Here is a 17,936-nt window from a genome sequence, read left to right on the forward strand (position 1 = left end):
TCCGCATCTCTTGGCGATTTTCCCAATCGTTCGGTAATGGAGACATTGGCTCGTTTCTGCCAGAAATCTAATGGGATGGAACATTTGCCAGCACGCGCATGTGTGTGTGGCGTGTTTGTGTGCATTGCATTGCATGCAGCACGCTGTTTCGCGGTTACAAATACTACGCACAATGCAACATTGCATGTCGGTACGCATGTCTGTCCTGCATATGTAAACAGAATACTGTTGTATCGTCGTACAATACATCACATGGCTGTATTGTATGCGATGCACCATTGTGCTTATCACCAAATCGCCCAGAAGAATGCACCCGTTCACATCCCTTCCCAGATGCTAAGCAGGAGTAAGCCTGCATGTAACGCTTGAATGGGAGACAGCCATGCAAGGTGTTATAGGCAGCGGATAAACATCATTGGCAGCAGAGGGGAAGGGCAGAAAATTTGTTTTCGCTCTGTACTTTTATGAATGTGTTCCCTGTGTTGGCCAACTCTCAATGACCCACGTGGTGACCACGTGGTCACAGAACTCCCACGACCCGCGTGGCCGTTGGGAGGCCTCCATCCAGCAGTGGACTGACATCTAGACGTGTAAATGTGCAATACAGGTAAACTGTCGTACGTTCCGTGAACCAATGCGCTTGCATACTGAGACTATGTTGCATTTTTGTTATCAAACCGCATGTCCCATTTACACTCGCTCTGTTGATGACTTTCAAGACACACGTGTCAACAAAGCCCAGTGCCTGTGAGAATCCATTGATTCAGTCGTCACTTTGGTCCACGTCACATCCATAGAGTACGCGTATGCACTGCGTAGAGGTATGTGATTTGAATGGCAGCACAAAGCCAGTGACCTGCGTTTTAAATTTTTATTTAAAGCTTTCGTGACTGCAGGGATTCATATTCTTGGTTATTTCGGTAAAGTCACGTAGAAGGGAAATAATAAAATAATACAAATATAAAACTTTAAAAATTCAATTTTTCACGACGTTTCAACTGCAACACAAGCAAATCACCATCAGGTGTGAAATCCACAGCAAGAAAATTTGAAAAAAGTGGCGGTTTTCGTTTTGTTTCATACTCCGTGGATAACGTCTGTGGCCAGAGATGAACCTGTCCTGGGCCTGCCCAAGGTCGACTCAGCCTCAAATGACTACAGGGTGTTAACATCAGCACTGGGGGTGTTTTACAAGTTGCAACCTTTTGTGTCTGGACTTAATAGGTGCTTGCTGATAGAACGTGTCTGCGTGCCCCATAAGGTCAATGGGGGATTGCTCGTCTTGATATGCAGTACAGTGCAGCAAAGGTGTAGTGTGATCCAGTTATTAGATACCCGACTCAGATAATATGAAGACGAGAAATCATTGTGTTCCAAAGTCTCTAACATGTCCCCCCACTGTTCTCATTACACTGACTTCGTAATAACGATCATGCTTTGGTTTTATTCAAAGCTTCGTCGTTCATGCAAATTGCATCGTTGGGGAATCGCAGCAGCGAAGGAGTGAGCGGCGTTACTCCCCCCCCATGCTCATTGATGTCGAGTGCCTTAAGATTTTAAAGGCACTATATGAGCTGTAATTATCATTCATCTTATAAATATTTACAAGTTGTTCAGGATCTCCTCCTCTTCCTCTCAGCGTCGATGCCCACTACAAAACATTGTTGGGTACTAAAACAACCTCAAATTAACAGCAACAAAAATTCACTCGTGTGATGTAATTAGCGGAATTAAACATGTGACAAGCGGAAACGTGACAGAATAATCGGCGTGACATCAGCCAAATATTATTTGTCAATTTGTGCACTAAGTCAACTCTTTGGCCAGACTGGACGAGAAAAATAGCCCTCGAGAAACAAATAACCACGTAGCATTTTAATTTATTTTAAAACGAAAACCCCCCCTCCCCGTTCATTCACTGCGCACGAACACGTGACCAATCAAACACGAGTCAAGCATAGTAAGCGGCAGAGCAAAACGTAACGATTCGATAAAGAACAATAATTTACTGGTACATCTCGCGCCACGGCAAACGTCTAATAATATGAAAGCTAGTGACGACGCTTACAACCCGTGTTTAAAAAATTACATTCAAGGAACACACTTGCAGGCGATGAAAAATACTTGGTCATTATCGCACAATCGCATTAACACGTGGGTATACCGCGTGTGATTTTTGAAGGCACTGCATTAGCTGGAGGAGTGCCTTCATGCTGTCACTTATAACTGTGCATACGTAACGAGGCTGCGCCCGTGTCTTTTGTTGATTTTTCAAACCAACGATGTGAATCACTGATTGGCAATCACCAGCATGAATAATCTAACATATAATAGCAGTCGCTGGCAGATGCAGCATATTTTTTTCATTTAAATATAATCATTATTCTGCACCTCTCATATATCCAGATGAAATACGTAACTTTTAATATTTAAAACTGGCATGTTTAAAATATTTCGGGTGTCTACTCTTTCATGTTTGACATTTTACACAAGTACTTATTGATGTTTTTCTTGTAGTTCACGATTTAGCTCTTTGAGCTCATATTTTCGTCTAGCTAAAATTGCTTTGCGCCACGGTAGCAAAGAGATGGACTCTCCCTCACCTGGTACGCAGGTCATAGGCTCCGACCTATGACCCTAATCCCGACCCGACACCTGGATATTTGGACTGTGTATGTTCTCCCCGTGGCTCTCCCCGTGGTCACGTGGATTGCCCTCCACGTTTAGAAACACGAGTACAAATTATATGGCTGCGACTATAAAATCTCACATTTGATATTTAAATAAATAAATCGCCTATCCCAGTGGGCTCTTGGCCTCGTCAAATAGGGGACACCTAATAGGATTTTCAAATATCTTGAGTGGGACCACACATGAACACACACACCTCAGCCACATCTGTCGGTCACTGCGAGACGCCCTTGCAGCGACAAAAGTGACCGAGCACGCTAAAATTTTAACCACAAAAGAGTTGGCCGGTCGAAAAAATTCCAATGCAGTACCCGATCAGTGCCGCCAAGATACCGTTACAGGGCACGCGTGGCTGCGGGCCGCATGAAATAAAGTCGCCGGCAGTGTACGACCCACGGAGCCACGTGGTTCACCGCCGTTGTTGTAAAATAACGACCTGGCCTCAAAAGCGATCCCAAGCTGTGCGCGCCGCAGAGATCTCGCGACGCTGCCACGCCCTCACAGCAGATACTCCTGCTCGTCCACGAGCCGCCCCGCTCGCAGCGATTCCGTCGCCCACTCCGCACGCACAATGCGGAACAGCTTGCCCGCGAGCCCGCGGCGCGCCGCCTTGATCCGCCCGAGGCGCCCGGCGTCGTCCGCCAGCGACAGCACGTGCGACACGGCGACGCCGGCGACGGGCGAGGAGGCGAGCACGGCTCCCCGCGCCCGCAGCTGCAGCCCCAGCAGCTCCAGGCTGCAGTTGGCGAGGGCTGTCGAGGGGTCGCCCACCACCGTGCACATGTCCAGGTAAAAGACGCAGCGGCGGAACAGCACCGCTGGATGCCCGGCCCAGCCGTACCTGCGGACGTTCATTCATGAATACACAAGCAGAGGTTCAGGCTCTCATTGGCCATTGTGGTTGGTTCAGGTCCTCATTGGACAGTGCACTGTGGGTAAGGTTTGGTTGGAGAATTTTTCATGTGCTAACAGGTCACGTGACGTCGCGTGTGCAATGTCGGGACGTCACGTGGCGTCATGACGTCATATCGTCCGTACACATGACCGCTAATCCGGTGTCTCTCATCTCAACAATCTCTTGTTTACCTCTCATCATCTCAGCATCTCTTGTCTACAGCTCTCACTTGCCTATCTCACTTTAATCTCTTCATGTCTCAGGGGGCTATATCTTTCAGTAGGCCGCTTCAACAGCCTTTGAAGGCCTTTGAAGGGTCAAATCTAGCGAGCCGGTTGCCCGATGAAAATCCCCGAGCCAACGCAGGACTCTTGTTGGCAGCGTGCTATTTCTCCCCGGAACACCGGGAACAGCCCCCCCGCCTCTCTCTCCCGATGGCCCTTCCACCACTGCCTTTCGCACGGCGCTCACCTCTCCTCGATGTCGGCGATGGTGCCTGCCGGCACCGGTTTCCCCGTCCCGCGCTCCGCCATGCGGCCGAACACCTCGCGCAGCTGCGGCTCGTCCGTCGGGGAGAAGTAGCTGTCACCGTGCTCGTCAAACTCCTTGGTGTACTCCTGCTTTGTCTCCTCCGTCAGGTGCACCACGTGGCGCGGCTGCCACGGCACAAGCGAGCCCCTCTCCAGGCACTCCACAAGCCAGCCCGCTGAGCGAGTGTGCACGGCAGCAGCGACAATCAGCGAGCGGGTCGAGCCCATATTTCCACGACCACCGTGAACACTGTCAGCCCAGGAACAGTGCCCATTCCTGGCTCAGTACTGGCCCAGTACTGGCCCAGTATTGACTGTGGAATGGCTCATTACTGGCCCAGGTATGGCCCATTATTGGCCCAGGAATGGCCCAGGAATGGTCCGTTATTGACCCAGGAATGGCCCAGGAATTGCCCAGTACTGGCTCAGGAATGGCCCGTTAATGACCCAGGAAGGGCCCATTACTGGTCCAAGAATGGCCCATTACTGGCCCAGGAACAGCGCCGAAGCACAGATCTGTGTGCCCCACACTCCACGAGTCATGAAGCTCCATGGCCTCAGCCAATTCTTGCTACCTTCAGCGAACCGAGTTCAATACCCAGCCATGGCCAACATCAGTGGCAAGTGATATCTGAACTGTACTTAGACAGCCTCTTTACCAATCTGCACTGGCCAGGTTGGGGAAGTGTGGGCAAACAATTCCCATTACTGAAGTAGTGTTGAGAGGCTTCGATAATTATCCAAGCAAGCAGTGGATTAATAAATCACTACAAATTATGGTGCGAAAATTATGATACAGAAGTTATAATACAGCTGAAAATTAAACCGACGCGCGTGCTAAAAATATTTGTATTATTTGTTCACCCAAAGATAATCGGGCATGAAGTATGATCCACCCTCCCCTGCCCAAAGTTTTTGGATTCACAGATGCACACCACCGCACTTAATAAAATCAGTTTCGTAAATCACAAGTGTGGTGAATAAATCTACGTATAAAGGTTATTGCCTGTGCAGATGTGTTTAAAGTTCTATATACAGCACCACCGTGTAACATCTGCCAACCTTGCCACTTAACCTAGTGGGCCACCATATAAACGAGTTACCAGCAGGAGTGGTGATGGATGACCCACAGCGAGTACACATACAGCCCTTTGCACTGCCCTCTGCTGCCCAACACATAGCACTCAAAGCCAGTGTATACACTGTGGTCACCTATATACAACCGCTATCCCAGTCTCAAGCCTGCTCAGCTTCTGAGATCTGATGAAATCTGACAAATTGGGTGATTTGGTAATCGGCACACAACATGAAGGTTGTCAAAATAACCATCGACAAACATATCGCGGAAAGAAAACCCCCCCAGGGGCACAATTCCACATTTTAGTTTCTGAAGATTCAGCGCACGAGCATCTGGCTCCGACGAGCCTTCAGGAAGGGACGATGTGGTAATTGAGCAATTGTGGCTAATTTTACCGAATTTGGTTTCCAGCCGCAGACAAACAGTGGCCCCACTGTCGTGGCACAATGTCGGAGCATCGCTTACATCCGCGCAAATTATCGGACGCCACTCTCGCTCGATAACAACCCTGTGGGGGCATTGTCAACGGGCCGACGGGTTGGATGCGAGCCAGAGGGAATCCTGGACGGAAAGGTGAGCACACATCGAGCACTGCGAGGCCATCAGCCTCCACTCCAGTCTTTGTTTACTGTAAAAGTAGAAATCCCGAGGCTTAAATGGGATATTTAATGTCACGTGCACCCACACAATAATGAACGTACACACGGGATTGACAATCGCACAATGTCCCCCAATTTTTGGTCAATGCTGGTATGACACGGTTTGTCTCGCCAACAAAAGAGTTACGCGAAACAAAATCAATGGAGGATGCGGTGAAGAATGATACGCACAATCTTCACTGAAAAGAGTATTGACATTAAACTTGTTGACAAACGTGAAACTATAAACTGTAAGCTTCCTCCCAGTTGCTTTGCTTTCTAAACGTTATGGCCACCATAGCCACCACTTGGCATTTTGATTGTGATCTTCCTTAAAATAAGCAACACGTTATCTCAATGATATCTTTCTAGTTTAGAATGAAGGTTATCGAATGCCCTACCTGCCTATCTCTATCTACAGACTGACCTATCGCGCTATTTATATCCTATATAGATAGCCCAGTGAACCAATAGATAACAATTTGTATAGCCAGGTGAGATATCCATCTATGTTGTACATCTTTGCTGTGGCTGTCTCCCATATGTGTACATCTACAGCCCTTTGTCAATCCACTACTGAACGCGGGCCTCGCCATGTTGTGCGGGTTGCGGAGGTTATCTGACCATACTTCGCCACACTGGTCAGCGCAGGTCGGTGATGTGGCAGCAGAAAAGTAATGTACAAGTATGGATTGTGCTGCACTGCCCCCAATGTATCCACTTGTGTACAGAATTAACATTGTCATTGAAAATGCTAACTCAACAAATTGAAAGTAGAGCTGGGAGATTCCAGTGGGGATCAGCTTTGATTCCTACAATTCCACCGGAAGCTATTCCTACCGGAATCACTCTTCCTCCGTGGGGCGAATCGAATGTTAAAATCCCCATTCAACTGAATACGGATCCAACATTAATTCCACCGTGGAAGACTGATGCTCTAAAATGAGATTATAATTGATCTTAATTATAATATAAGCTTTGATTAGCTTTAAAATGCATTGCCTTGGGCACAGTGGGTTTTTTTTGTTTGAAACTAAATGCCTTTCATTTATTTTATCCCAAGTAATGGACAATCATGGAAATTTTATTTTATCGAATGCGCTTTGAGACGCCTTAAAGTGATGTGCAGTGTGCTATAGAAATAACTCACGATTAAACAATTACATGATTATAATTTGTAGTATAATCTCATTGTAGGACGTGACTTAAATTATATTGGGATTTGATTGTGTCGCGAGCTTAAATAAGCTTCAGCTCTCATATCTATAAACGGATACTACGTCTTCTTCATAGATCTGTGCTTCCACGTGAAACATAAAAAGTGTTTTTTCTTACACAATTCATTGGTTCCACGGTCTTCTGGGAATGCATAACTTCAGCAGCATTGATTCCGTGCAAGCAAAAAATCGGTTTAGGCAAATTACTTTTAAAATCCATTCGTAGTAAAATTAAGTTACGGAAACATCAAAATTGATTTGGGGTGATTATTGCACAGATATGTAAACAGCGCGGCGCAATGCTAGCACTCCTCGTGTCTCATAGCAAAACGGGCTTGGGTTCGATTTTCAACTCGGGTGCCTTTCTTTACGGAGTTTGTGTGTTCTCCCTCTGTTCTTTAGAGGTTTCCTCTGGATTCTCTAGTTTCCTCCCTTGGCTAAAAAAACACAATCTAACTGGTACTGGCCAAAAACATCCCAATGCTACCTGTAAATCACTCAATGAGATTACACTTATAGCAAAATCATCCATCCCCTACTACAGAATCCTACTGAAAAGGGATCTTGAGACTCGGCGAGGCTTTCCTGGGTAAACAAGCAGAATCATAACAATACGTCACGTAGATAAAATTAAAAAGACCCCCGTATAGCCTATAACAGACTGTTGCGTAAAGTGCTGTTAGTGAGTAGCACCTATGAATGCCGGCACGGCACACGAGCGGGTGGGTGACTTGCACCACGCTCGGCCGCCTTTGTCTCCCGAGTGGCGATGTTTACACACCGCACCAGGTACTCATTTGAGGCTGAGTCGACCTAGGGGAGGCCCAGGACTGGTGCAGACACTCGTCACTGGTGTTTGCCGTGAGCGGAAATCGAACTCGGGTCGCTGGGTTCGTCGCGCAGCGCGCTAACCGCTACACTAACGCTCACCACACACAACAACCGCCATTTGCCACTAAATGGCGGTGATGTCACCACGGCGCTTGTGCCAGGCTATGTGCACCTTGAGGCCACGTGAAATGTCGAACGCCCGCTGGCAGGAGGTCACGGGGCAGACCCAAGTGCCATGGGTCGACTGACTGAGATGACTGGCCGATGCACCACCTGTGCCAACTTGCTGTGTTTTAGCCGCCCGGTTTTTTGTTGTAAGCGTCACTCCTCCGCCCTCTGTTGTTGTTGGAGGGCGACAACCTACAACTGCCCAGTAGCAGCGTCCTTCACGAGCCTCTTCCATAGAGGCCAATCTTGACACCGCTGGTACCGGTCATCGGCAAGTCCACTCAGCTCCACATCCTCCTGTACCACATCACTCCATCTCTTCTCTAGTCCATGCCCTGCCCGTTTAGCCCCCTCTATTGGCACACACACGCACGCGCGCATACACATGCACGCACGAACGCACGCATACACATGCACGCACGAACGCACGCATACACACACACGCATGCACGCGCGCGCGCACGTCCACGCGGGTTGCCTCGCGCGGGGCCCCACCTCTGATGACGTCGTGCTTGCCGGCCGCGATGACGTTGCGCACGCGGGCGGTCAGGACGTCCACAAGGACGCAGTAGGTATCCAGGCCCGGGTTCTGTACGATGAAGCCACCGCACTCCGCCACGCGCCGCTCCAGCTGAGCCTTCGGGTGTTCCGCCGTACCGCCCATCACGCACATCTCCACGTCTTGGAAGAGCTCGCTCTTGCGCTCCACCCCAGAAAGGTCCTGCGCTGTGGGTATCAAAACATGACAATTTGGTGGCGTGCAGTGTCTAAATCGCAACCATATTACAAAGACACTACGTAGAAAACATGGGCATATTTGTTTTATGGTCAGTCGTAGAAGGGGGCAGAGAGTGGAAGGACATTCCAGACTAAATTGAAAACTCATTCTCAATTGAAAACTCATTTCTTTAGAACTGCTTTTTGTGTTAGTTTGTTTCCCCATCTCCCGCACCTCCGATTAGCACGGTTGGCTATGTACGGTGCGAAAGAAGTTCAACATACAATACATAAACGTACGCAACTTACAAATAACACAAGAGAAATGCTGTTGTGGGTTATCGTGTTATTCCAGGAGACATTTGCCTCCATTCACTGCCAAGTGTAGGCACAACTAAGAGATCTTCAGCCACCTCTATAAACTAATGGGGTATGTAGCTCCTTTCAAAAGCAACTTGGCCACAAATGATGGCTCAACGGAGTGGCTTATCACATGGAAATTTGTGGTCGCCAAATACTCTAAACGCACGTTTCTAAAATAAGAGGGGAAAACCGGAGGAACCGGAAAAAAATCGACACGACCACGGGGAGAACATGCAAACTTCAAATATACAGGCATCAGGGTTGGGATAGAACCCACGACCTCTTCCACACGAGGCGAGGTAGTTAGCACCTCGCCACCGTCGCACCTCTGAACCGCTCTTGCACAGCGATGGTGCGGCGAGACCCCGGGCCGGCAGCGGTGGCCGCAGCGCGACGCCGCCGCTTCTTGTCGCTGTCTCCGTCCCCGTCGGCGGTGGCGGCGGCGTCCACGTGGCGCTTGGTGAGCCTCCCGGCGGCCCGCAGGGTCCGCAGGCCCGCCAGCGTGAGGCACTCGTGCCACGCCTTGTCGTCCCGGATGCGCTCGATGCGCGGGAAGCGCAAAGTGCAGCCGGTGCGGTACTGGTCGCTCGCCACGATCTCCGCCGCCCGCACCTGGGTTTTGTTCACGAAAAATTATATCACGCTGAAAAATTATACAATCGTCGCTTGCGTGTCAGCTGCACTAAACTGGCCGCTTGAAGGAAATATGGGATTGATTGCAGTGGACCCTTGAGTGTCGGGATCGCCAATCAAGCCGACAGCTTCACGTTGAATTCTGTCAAGTTAATTGAGAAAAGAACTGCATGCTTCATCGCATTAGTCCAACTTCAGTAGAATCTGCTCTCTATAAAATTAATAATTGTTCGGAATTAAAGAGGGCTTGCTATGATTGTGACCCCCCCGACCCCCCCCCCCCTCCGTTACAGACGGACGAGGCAGCACGAATGCGTCAACGCCATCAACCTCCGTTTGAAAGCGTTCATAACTGCGCCCGCCTCGTTACGGGCACCGTCAACACAAGTGACACCGCCGTCGTTGACTTAATAAGAATGATTTGTCATCGTCATCGTCGTCGTAACCATCGTCGTCACCTTCGGCGCCATCGTATAAACACCACCGTGAACAGCGTCGTGACATGGGCGAGGGAATGTGAAGAGGAAGGGGAAGTATCTAGCTAAGAAGTCCGCATGCTGTGTTCCCTTAATTTTCGCCTTACTGGCCAAGTCACCTTTGACCAATCGCCCGGAGAGCGCCCAATCTCCTTACATCTCGGAGTATGATCAGGGTTGAGCCTGGATAGTGACTAGCCCTGCACGGGAGGAGGCGGGGGGATATGTGGAGACGAGCAGCGGGTAGTGCAGTAACATCCATCGTTGCAAGTGTTTTGCCTGAAACTTAAAAGCTAAGTAGTGCATTAGGCTCACTTTAGCCCATGAGTGAAATATCACCCTTCTGAGGGGTCATTTTTGGGGGGCCTATATTCTAAAATGTCGGTTTTAAAGCTTTTTTGTAGTTCTAAGCATAGACTCCATGACATTCGTGCGAAATGTCAGCTTTCTATCCCTTTTAGAACGTAAATAGATTTTACATTAACACTCAGTCAAGATCGTCATTTAGATTAAGCACTTTCAGCAGGGGGCCACAGATGAAAAAAGAAAAGACTTGTGGTGTAAATGAGCTCTTACAATAAATATACTATCTTGAGGTTCATCGCCACCTACGGAGCACTTGGCATAGTCACAACAGCGTCGCATCCAACGCCCTGACAGACCGCACTGGTCGATATGCGGTCCTGTCTCTGTAGAAGCGGGAGTCGCACTGACGCACGCAGTTCATGACCTTACACACGGCAGCAGCCACCAGTGATTGCTTTCGAGTTTGTTCCCAGCCTGCACTCCCCCCGCACCTCCGATTAGCACGGTGGGCCACGTAGGGTGCGAAGGAAGTTCAACATGCATACACACGTACTTTCCCCGTCTCAACATTTAAACAGAAAGTGTTGGAAAACTTAACACGCAGGTTAAATCTTGACTTAAAGCTTTCGTGACTGCAGGAATTCATATTCTTTGGGTCTTTTGGTATAGTCACGCAGATAGGTTATTTTGTTGTTATTTTCTTTGAACCTATCTACGTGACTTTTACCGAAAGACCCAAAGAACATTAACACACAGGCTTTAGCCGCCAATATAACGATTCAAAATAGATTTTTGGGTAAGGCCACGTCATAATCTAAATCTTTATTTCGACTGGAGGAATCCGATGAGCTATGAAAGCTTTTTTTCACAGATTTGCTTCGTTACAAACCCTCCACCATCTGTGTCGGGCGGTGGAGGGTCTTAACCGTGGTAGAGGGTCTTAATGAATACAAATTTGGCCAGATTATTCTCGACGAAACCCAGAAATCAATTATGAATCGGAAAGTATGAAAATCGGTTTGTCACCCTTAGGCCATGCCAACGTTGTCACCCCACAGTGACCATGGAGGGGTTTGTCCACACAAATACCTGGGACGCAAGGTGGCAACAAACAAGTGGCTACGCAGTTCTGATGATTCCTAGGCAAGGGTGAAGACCGGTATACAGTCGTCTCATTGTCCTGCTGCTGCTGCTGCTGCTGCCTAAAATATGGTCCCGAAATTGAGTGCCTTGAGTTGCTCTCAACAAGACTGTGCGCACTGAACACGCATTATGGCGACTGTCACGGGACATGCAAGGCATGATGGGAGAAGCAATCCAATGGTCACAGGTGCCCCTTTCTGGTGTGTAGAAATCCCTTCAAGAGGGTATTGCGACCGCTCGAGTTTCTCGTCGTCGACAGAAAAAGTTCGAATTTGTCTACAAATCAACACCGACAACGACAAATCGGTAACTTAAAGGCTGCCCACCTGCACGACGACCGCGTTGCACGGCTCCAGGTACACCTCCGGCTTCTCTGTGGCGCACAGGATGCAGCCGGGTGGGTCCTTGCGCCGGTACGGGCGCCAGTGTGGTGCCAGCTTGAGGCCCAGGTCGTAGAGCTCCTGCATGGTGTAGCCCGAGCCGACGCGGCACAGCGTGTGGAACACCGCCGGGCGCTCCCCGTCCTCCGCCACCTCCGCCACGGCGCACAGGAAGTGCGACATCATGCCGCCGCGCCTGCCCTTGCCCCAGTAGCCGCCGACGATCAGCAGGTCCAGCTCGTCCATCAGGTCGCCCATGTACTCGGGCTTGATCTTGTACCAGCCGTAGCCGCGCTTGTCCGGCTTGTAGACGGACGCCGGGTCCTTGATCATGATGCCCTCCTCGCGGCCGTCGATGGCGTCGTTGAGGGCGTCGGCGACGTCGCCGCGCGAGCGGATCTCGCGCTTCTCCACCGCCCGCAGGCGCCCCTCGACGGGCGCGAAGGTGTCGCGCAGGAGCTCGTCGCGTCGCCGAAGGGGCTCGCCGGTGAGCCGCTGCCCGTTGAGGAGCAGCACGTCGAAGACGCAGAAGCACGCCTGCAGCGGCGAGTCGGCGTCGCCCCCGAGGTGCTTGACGTCAAAGCGGCCGCCCTTGGTCACGAAGGTGGAGGAGCGCGCGTTGTAGCCCATCATCTCGCCGTCGAGGATCACGCTGGAGACGTGCGGAGCGAAGGCGGCGTGCACGAAGCGCGTGAGCGAGCCCTCGGACGGGGCGCCGCCGAACTGCGCCGTGTACTCGAAGCCGTTGCGGGAGAAGTACCTTGAGGGATCGGGGGAGGCGGAGTGGGGGGGGGGCATCTCTTTAGGACAGCGCTTGTGGCTCGCTATTCATCCGTTCGTTTACGAGCCCAAACTGCTGTGTTCAACCGTTGTGATGTTCACCGTGTTAACGATAAGATGAAGGGAACGCCATATTTTATCGTAGTTATGCGGTGTAATTAATTAAGGCATGTGAAACATTGTGTTAAAGTCGTAGCTTTTAACAAATTGGGAGCCTTTGGAATGTGTTACTACACACAATGTTTTAAGCATTAATATTACGTTCAACGCAGACTTAACATTTATTCAGTTCGACAATAATTAACTCCCATATAAATCATTCAGGTTTACAACAACGACCTCGACCCACAAAGTCTCATTCTGAAAAACAAATTTTCAACCCCTCCAATTCAACTAACGTTCTGCTGCGGGCCTTTGTTCGTGTGTACAACAAAAATCTGAGAAAAATATTTTTCATGAGGGTACCCATTTGGGATGTGGGTGGCGCGTTCATGCAGCGGTGAGCGCACGATGACATGAACCTACCACGGTTAACGTGAGTGACCAATAATATCAGAAATGTTCCTCGCACACCCCACCACTCCCTCACCGACTTGGTTATTACCATTGCTGCTGGTTTCTACGGTGGCCACACAGGGACCTTAACTTGGTGGTCCAGTTGGCAGAAAGTCCAAACGACATTTCCGAATGAATATCTCCTCTTTGGGCGTTGTTTCACTCAAAGTGACGAATCAACGTGACGGATCGTGCTTGGGGGGGAGGGGTGTGGGTGGAGGGGTGGAGGCACCTGTAAACGTCGCCGTCGCGATGCAGCTGCATGCGCTCTCCGTCCAGCTTGGTCTCCACGTAGAAGGGCTGGTGGCTCATGAGCCGCTCCACCCGGTCCATCTTGCCCACGGCGCCCAGCATGGGTTTGAACGCCGAGAAGAGGCGCACCGAGTGCACGTCGTCGCAGCTCGCCGCCGGGTCGTGCAGCTGCCGGCACACCTTGTGCAGGTCCACCGTGACCCCGTAGAGGTCGGCGGCGTCCGCGTGGAACAGGTCCAGGATACTCTGCTGGCTCAGGCCCATCTTCATCTCCTTGAGCACCATGCGGATGAGCCACTTCTGCTCCAGCGCCGACGTGCTGCCCAGCAGCGTCAGCAGGCTCGTCTTCACCCGCTCCTTGCTCTTGGACGCGTTGCCCGAGGCCAGGGCGTCCAGCTGGCGGTTCACGTCCTCCACGGTGAGCCTGCCACCCGCCGAACAGCGGGGCCGCAGCACGAAGTAGGCGATCGACGCGAAGTCCCCCGCGTCGCCCCGCTGAGCGCCCCCCACCGGCGCCCGGTAGTTGAGCAGCCGAGCGGCGTCCTTCCCGTCCCGCGGGAGTCCCAAAACCTGGATAGAGAAACAAGAAAGAATGCTTTCTTTGACACCCGCGCTTGCAATCGAGAGGTCGAAGGTTTGAATCGAGCTCGCATTTTCACCCATTTTCATAAATCTCTGCCAGGTTATTCTAGCGTTGCTCGATGCAATGGACATCTCAACTCTATTACAGCGTCAGTAGTGCTGCTTGTTACTGGTCTCTTGGCTTTTTGGGCCTTTTGGTCTGTGCTCAGCAACTGTTGTTACTGAACAGACTTCCAGAAAAAGCACTGACAAGAACAGTTGAAGCAACGAAGGCAAGAGGCAGTCCAAGTCTGCATGAAATGTGGGTACTGAAGGCGTCATTCAGGAGGCATTGGAATAAAGACTGACTTAGACGCAATAACAACAGCTCATCTGTCAGAGAAACAGGTTGACGACTCAAGCGCTGGTGGTCTACGAACCTATCGGCCACCGTAAAAACTATTCGGGGCAAGATGACAGTGGTTAGCATAGTGGTTAGCGCACTGTGCAAGGAACCTGGCAACACAGAGATCAATTCTCGGTCACTGCAAACATAACTGGTGAGTGGTCTTGGTGAATAATCTTTAAAAATAAAATTTAGAGTTAAAACATCATAAACAGCAAACTAGCAGAAACAGAAAAGCATTTAAGAAGGATGTAAAACATTTCACGAAGAGACAGGGTGAGTAACATAATTGAATTATATACAGGTCTAAAAAGGAAATGTATAACAATCAAAGAAGGTTAGATTTCGAGGTGTAATGAGTAAACTAGAGCAAGAATATGTTTCGGCTGGGAAAAATAGAGGTGCAAGAAGCCAGGGAAGACAGCGAATTCAGTACAAAACAAACTGGAACAAATGGATGCAATTGTGAGTATCCAATGCAAAATTCTTTAGTAATATCATGGGCCGAGCTAAATGGAAGAAGGCCATGACCGCCGATGTGTTTGAGGACATGGCACAGAGAGAGAGAAACAACAAACATCTTAAAAGCAAACGCAATCCTCGTGCAACAAACAGCGACCGTTGTGGCATCAAGGGGTTCTCAAGTGCCCACAAATTGTTCCCCTTCCGCACACCTCCGATGAGCACGGTTGGCTACGTCCGGTGCGAAAGAAGTTCAACATACCATGCGTACATACAAAAAATTAAATGAAGTGACCACCTCGATATAGAGCTTGGCGAGCGCGCTCTCCTTCACGCCGTACGCCACGCGCTCACGCTCCAACTGGGGCAGCACGAGCCGCATGGCCGGGTAGAAGGAGTCGCTGGTGCTGGTCGTGGTGGTGGTGGTCGTGGTGGTGGTGGTCGTGGTGGTGGTGCCGGCATCACCGCCGTGGTGCAGGGCATTGTGGAACTTCCTCCAGGCACCGAGGAACTCCTTGAAGTGACGCTCCTTCTCCGGCCGGGCCTTGCTGGACCTTATCTTCTCCAGGGTCTTGCACAGGTCGGCAAAGGGCACCTTGGAGGCCACCGTGATTGACGCTTCGGTCGATGTTGCTGCCGTTGTTGCTGAAGATGCCATGTTGGCCGGTTTGGGATTTCTTTGTTCAGTTGTATTGGTATTGGTGTTAGTCTCTCGGACTTTCAAAATGATTTTGTCATTGGTCGTCTTCAATGGAGCGCAGGTTTCGTGTAAATAAAATTTGTTTTTGCTCTAGTTAGTTTGCACATTCCCTCCCTGTAGACGGTCTTGGGCTGTGGTCTTCATTTTAACAGAGCTGCTCAACTCAGTGGGCCTTACCAGCTGGAATAAAATAAAGAGTCCGAGGTTGTTCTTTAATCACCTGAAAGGAATATCAGACAGGAAAACAAGAGCACAAACATGGGAATTAAATTCGTTGGGTTTTTTTCTTTCATTTTAATGGCTCTCAGAAGTTGAGGCCAGAAATCATATTTCCAGGAAGATCAGAGAGAGAGAAAAACATATTTAGCCACAGAAAGGCAGAATTAATCAACATCACGGCGAACATCATAACAGCAAATGTGTTCGAGTGAAACAAATTAAAATACAAAGTTTAACATCCAAACAGCAAACATGGGGTGGCAACGAATACCAACAGTTAATCCAAACAGCAAACATCATAACAGTTTTGTTTTGCCAGTGCAACAAACAAAACAGAACAACAATCATAACAGCAAACAAACAACTCTGAAAATTAATTGTGATAGAAATAAAATGCGCAGTCATTACATTTTACCCTAACGCTGCGCTGTTCACAACGCACGCGTTATCACATCCCAAAGTTTCATTGCAGGAGTTTATCGCCACGTGGTTTACCTCCAAAGCGTCGCGTCGTGAATGATGAATGAAAGACAGAATATTGCCCGGTGAATGAGATGGCTCCGTATGTCATCAAGGAGTTTAAAACAAACACAACAAAGTCACCACTTCTGTGAATCCAGAACCGCGAAGGCGCGCTGCTGATGTGGATCACGAGCCCTCTACACTAATTATTGAATTGTCATTCGACTCACGGACGCATATGCGATGGAGACAAATACACATACAGTACGTGAGAAAACGATTGTATTGGATTTAATAAGCTATTTGATGTCTTAACGCAGCAGTCAGCGAGTTAATGATTACTAATGAATAACATACAGTATTCACAGCGTCAACTTGTTTTTATTGAGCTTAACGTTTGTTCACTGTACATTTAGCAGTGGTCAACAAAGGCAGAACACGCATTGTTGTTGTTGTTGTGCCCGCAATTTATACGCCAAATCGCACCGACCAGAACGGTGAAGTATGGCAACGGCAGTGGATTTAACAAAAGTGCCTCTCGCACGCAACCGCGACGCTTTGAGCAATTGGCGATGGGATACGCGTTCCCGACGTTGTCAAAGGCTGCGTAATTCCGTGAACAATTCAAGCCTCGCATCTTCCCGAGGGACGCACAAACACGTGGATGAGACTCGGCTCTTAAGCGCCAATGTTGATGACACGTGTCACGCGTATTCACACATTGTTACGATTATCATAGCATGCTGTTGTGCGCATTTAAAATTAAGTCAACATTGGACTTACGGGGTTTGGGTCCTTCCTGTTCCGGATCAAGCCAACAACGTCATCTACACCCAACCCCTGTCCTGCGCACTTGGCTCAGTCGTCGTGTATTGAATTCATCACACGGTGGGCCTGTCCATGTCGTTCAAGGGGTGTGTGGTGACATCAATAAGTGGGGGGTTGAGTCTTCATTCATTTAGCCTGGTGATTCAACAAGCCTCGCTCTGCTGATGAGAACACTGAATGTAGAAGCCGGTGCAAGAGTGCTGATGAATATAAACAAAACACACAAAGCCGCTGCTGCTGCTACTGCTGCTGCAAAAAAAAAAACTCCAAATTAAATATCCGTCTACGTGAAAAATAAGTGATGATTGTGCACGTTCCATCAGTAAGCACGATCTGACAATTGCCGTCTCTTCTTAAAAGGCACGATCGCTTCGGAGAGAATTGGAGCGGTTAAGAGTGGCAATGTTTGTCCACCCAGCCCGGGGCATGGAAACACGCCGGGGGGGGGGGGGGTGGTCACGTCCCGTGGGGAGACGGAGCGAGGTGCTGGGTGCTGTGTGGATTTCATTGCGGGAGATGGTGACGCCTTAGGGGGGTGCTTCATCCAGCAGTGGATTGACCCTGGCTGATGATGATTATGATGGGTTCATGAGCCCCCTCCAGCCACTGGAGGTCGCTCTATTCCCAGCAATACCGTGAAATAAC

The 17,936-nt window shown here is 49.6% G+C and overlaps 1 protein-coding gene across 2 annotated transcripts; it reads right to left on the minus strand.

Annotated features, from left to right (window-relative positions):
• Window positions 1-1,879: 1,879 nt before the first annotated feature.
• On the minus strand, window positions 1,880-17,287 carry LIG4 (DNA ligase 4). Of its 2 annotated transcripts, none has more exons than XM_078876082.1 (8): window positions 17,247-17,287; window positions 15,381-16,002; window positions 13,634-14,223; window positions 12,013-12,826; window positions 9,455-9,740; window positions 8,544-8,774; window positions 4,058-4,292; window positions 1,880-3,532 (listed from the first exon to the last, which is right to left on the minus strand). In XM_078876082.1, the coding sequence occupies exons 2-8, from the start codon at window positions 15,738-15,740 to the stop codon at window positions 3,190-3,192; spliced, it is 2,859 nt and encodes a 952-aa protein (XP_078732208.1). In that variant the 5' UTR covers window positions 15,741-16,002; window positions 17,247-17,287; the 3' UTR covers window positions 1,880-3,189. The 2 variants fall into 2 exon arrangements, with proteins under 2 accessions (XP_078732208.1, XP_078732207.1); XM_078876081.1 differs by lacking the exon at window positions 17,247-17,287 and adding an exon at window positions 16,605-16,650.
• Window positions 17,288-17,936: the final 649 nt, after the last annotated feature.

The sequence above is a fragment of the Lampetra fluviatilis genome, chromosome 43 (assembly GCF_964198595.1).
Source record: "Lampetra fluviatilis chromosome 43, kcLamFluv1.1, whole genome shotgun sequence".
Lineage (NCBI taxonomy): Eukaryota > Metazoa > Chordata > Hyperoartia > Petromyzontiformes > Petromyzontidae > Lampetra > Lampetra fluviatilis.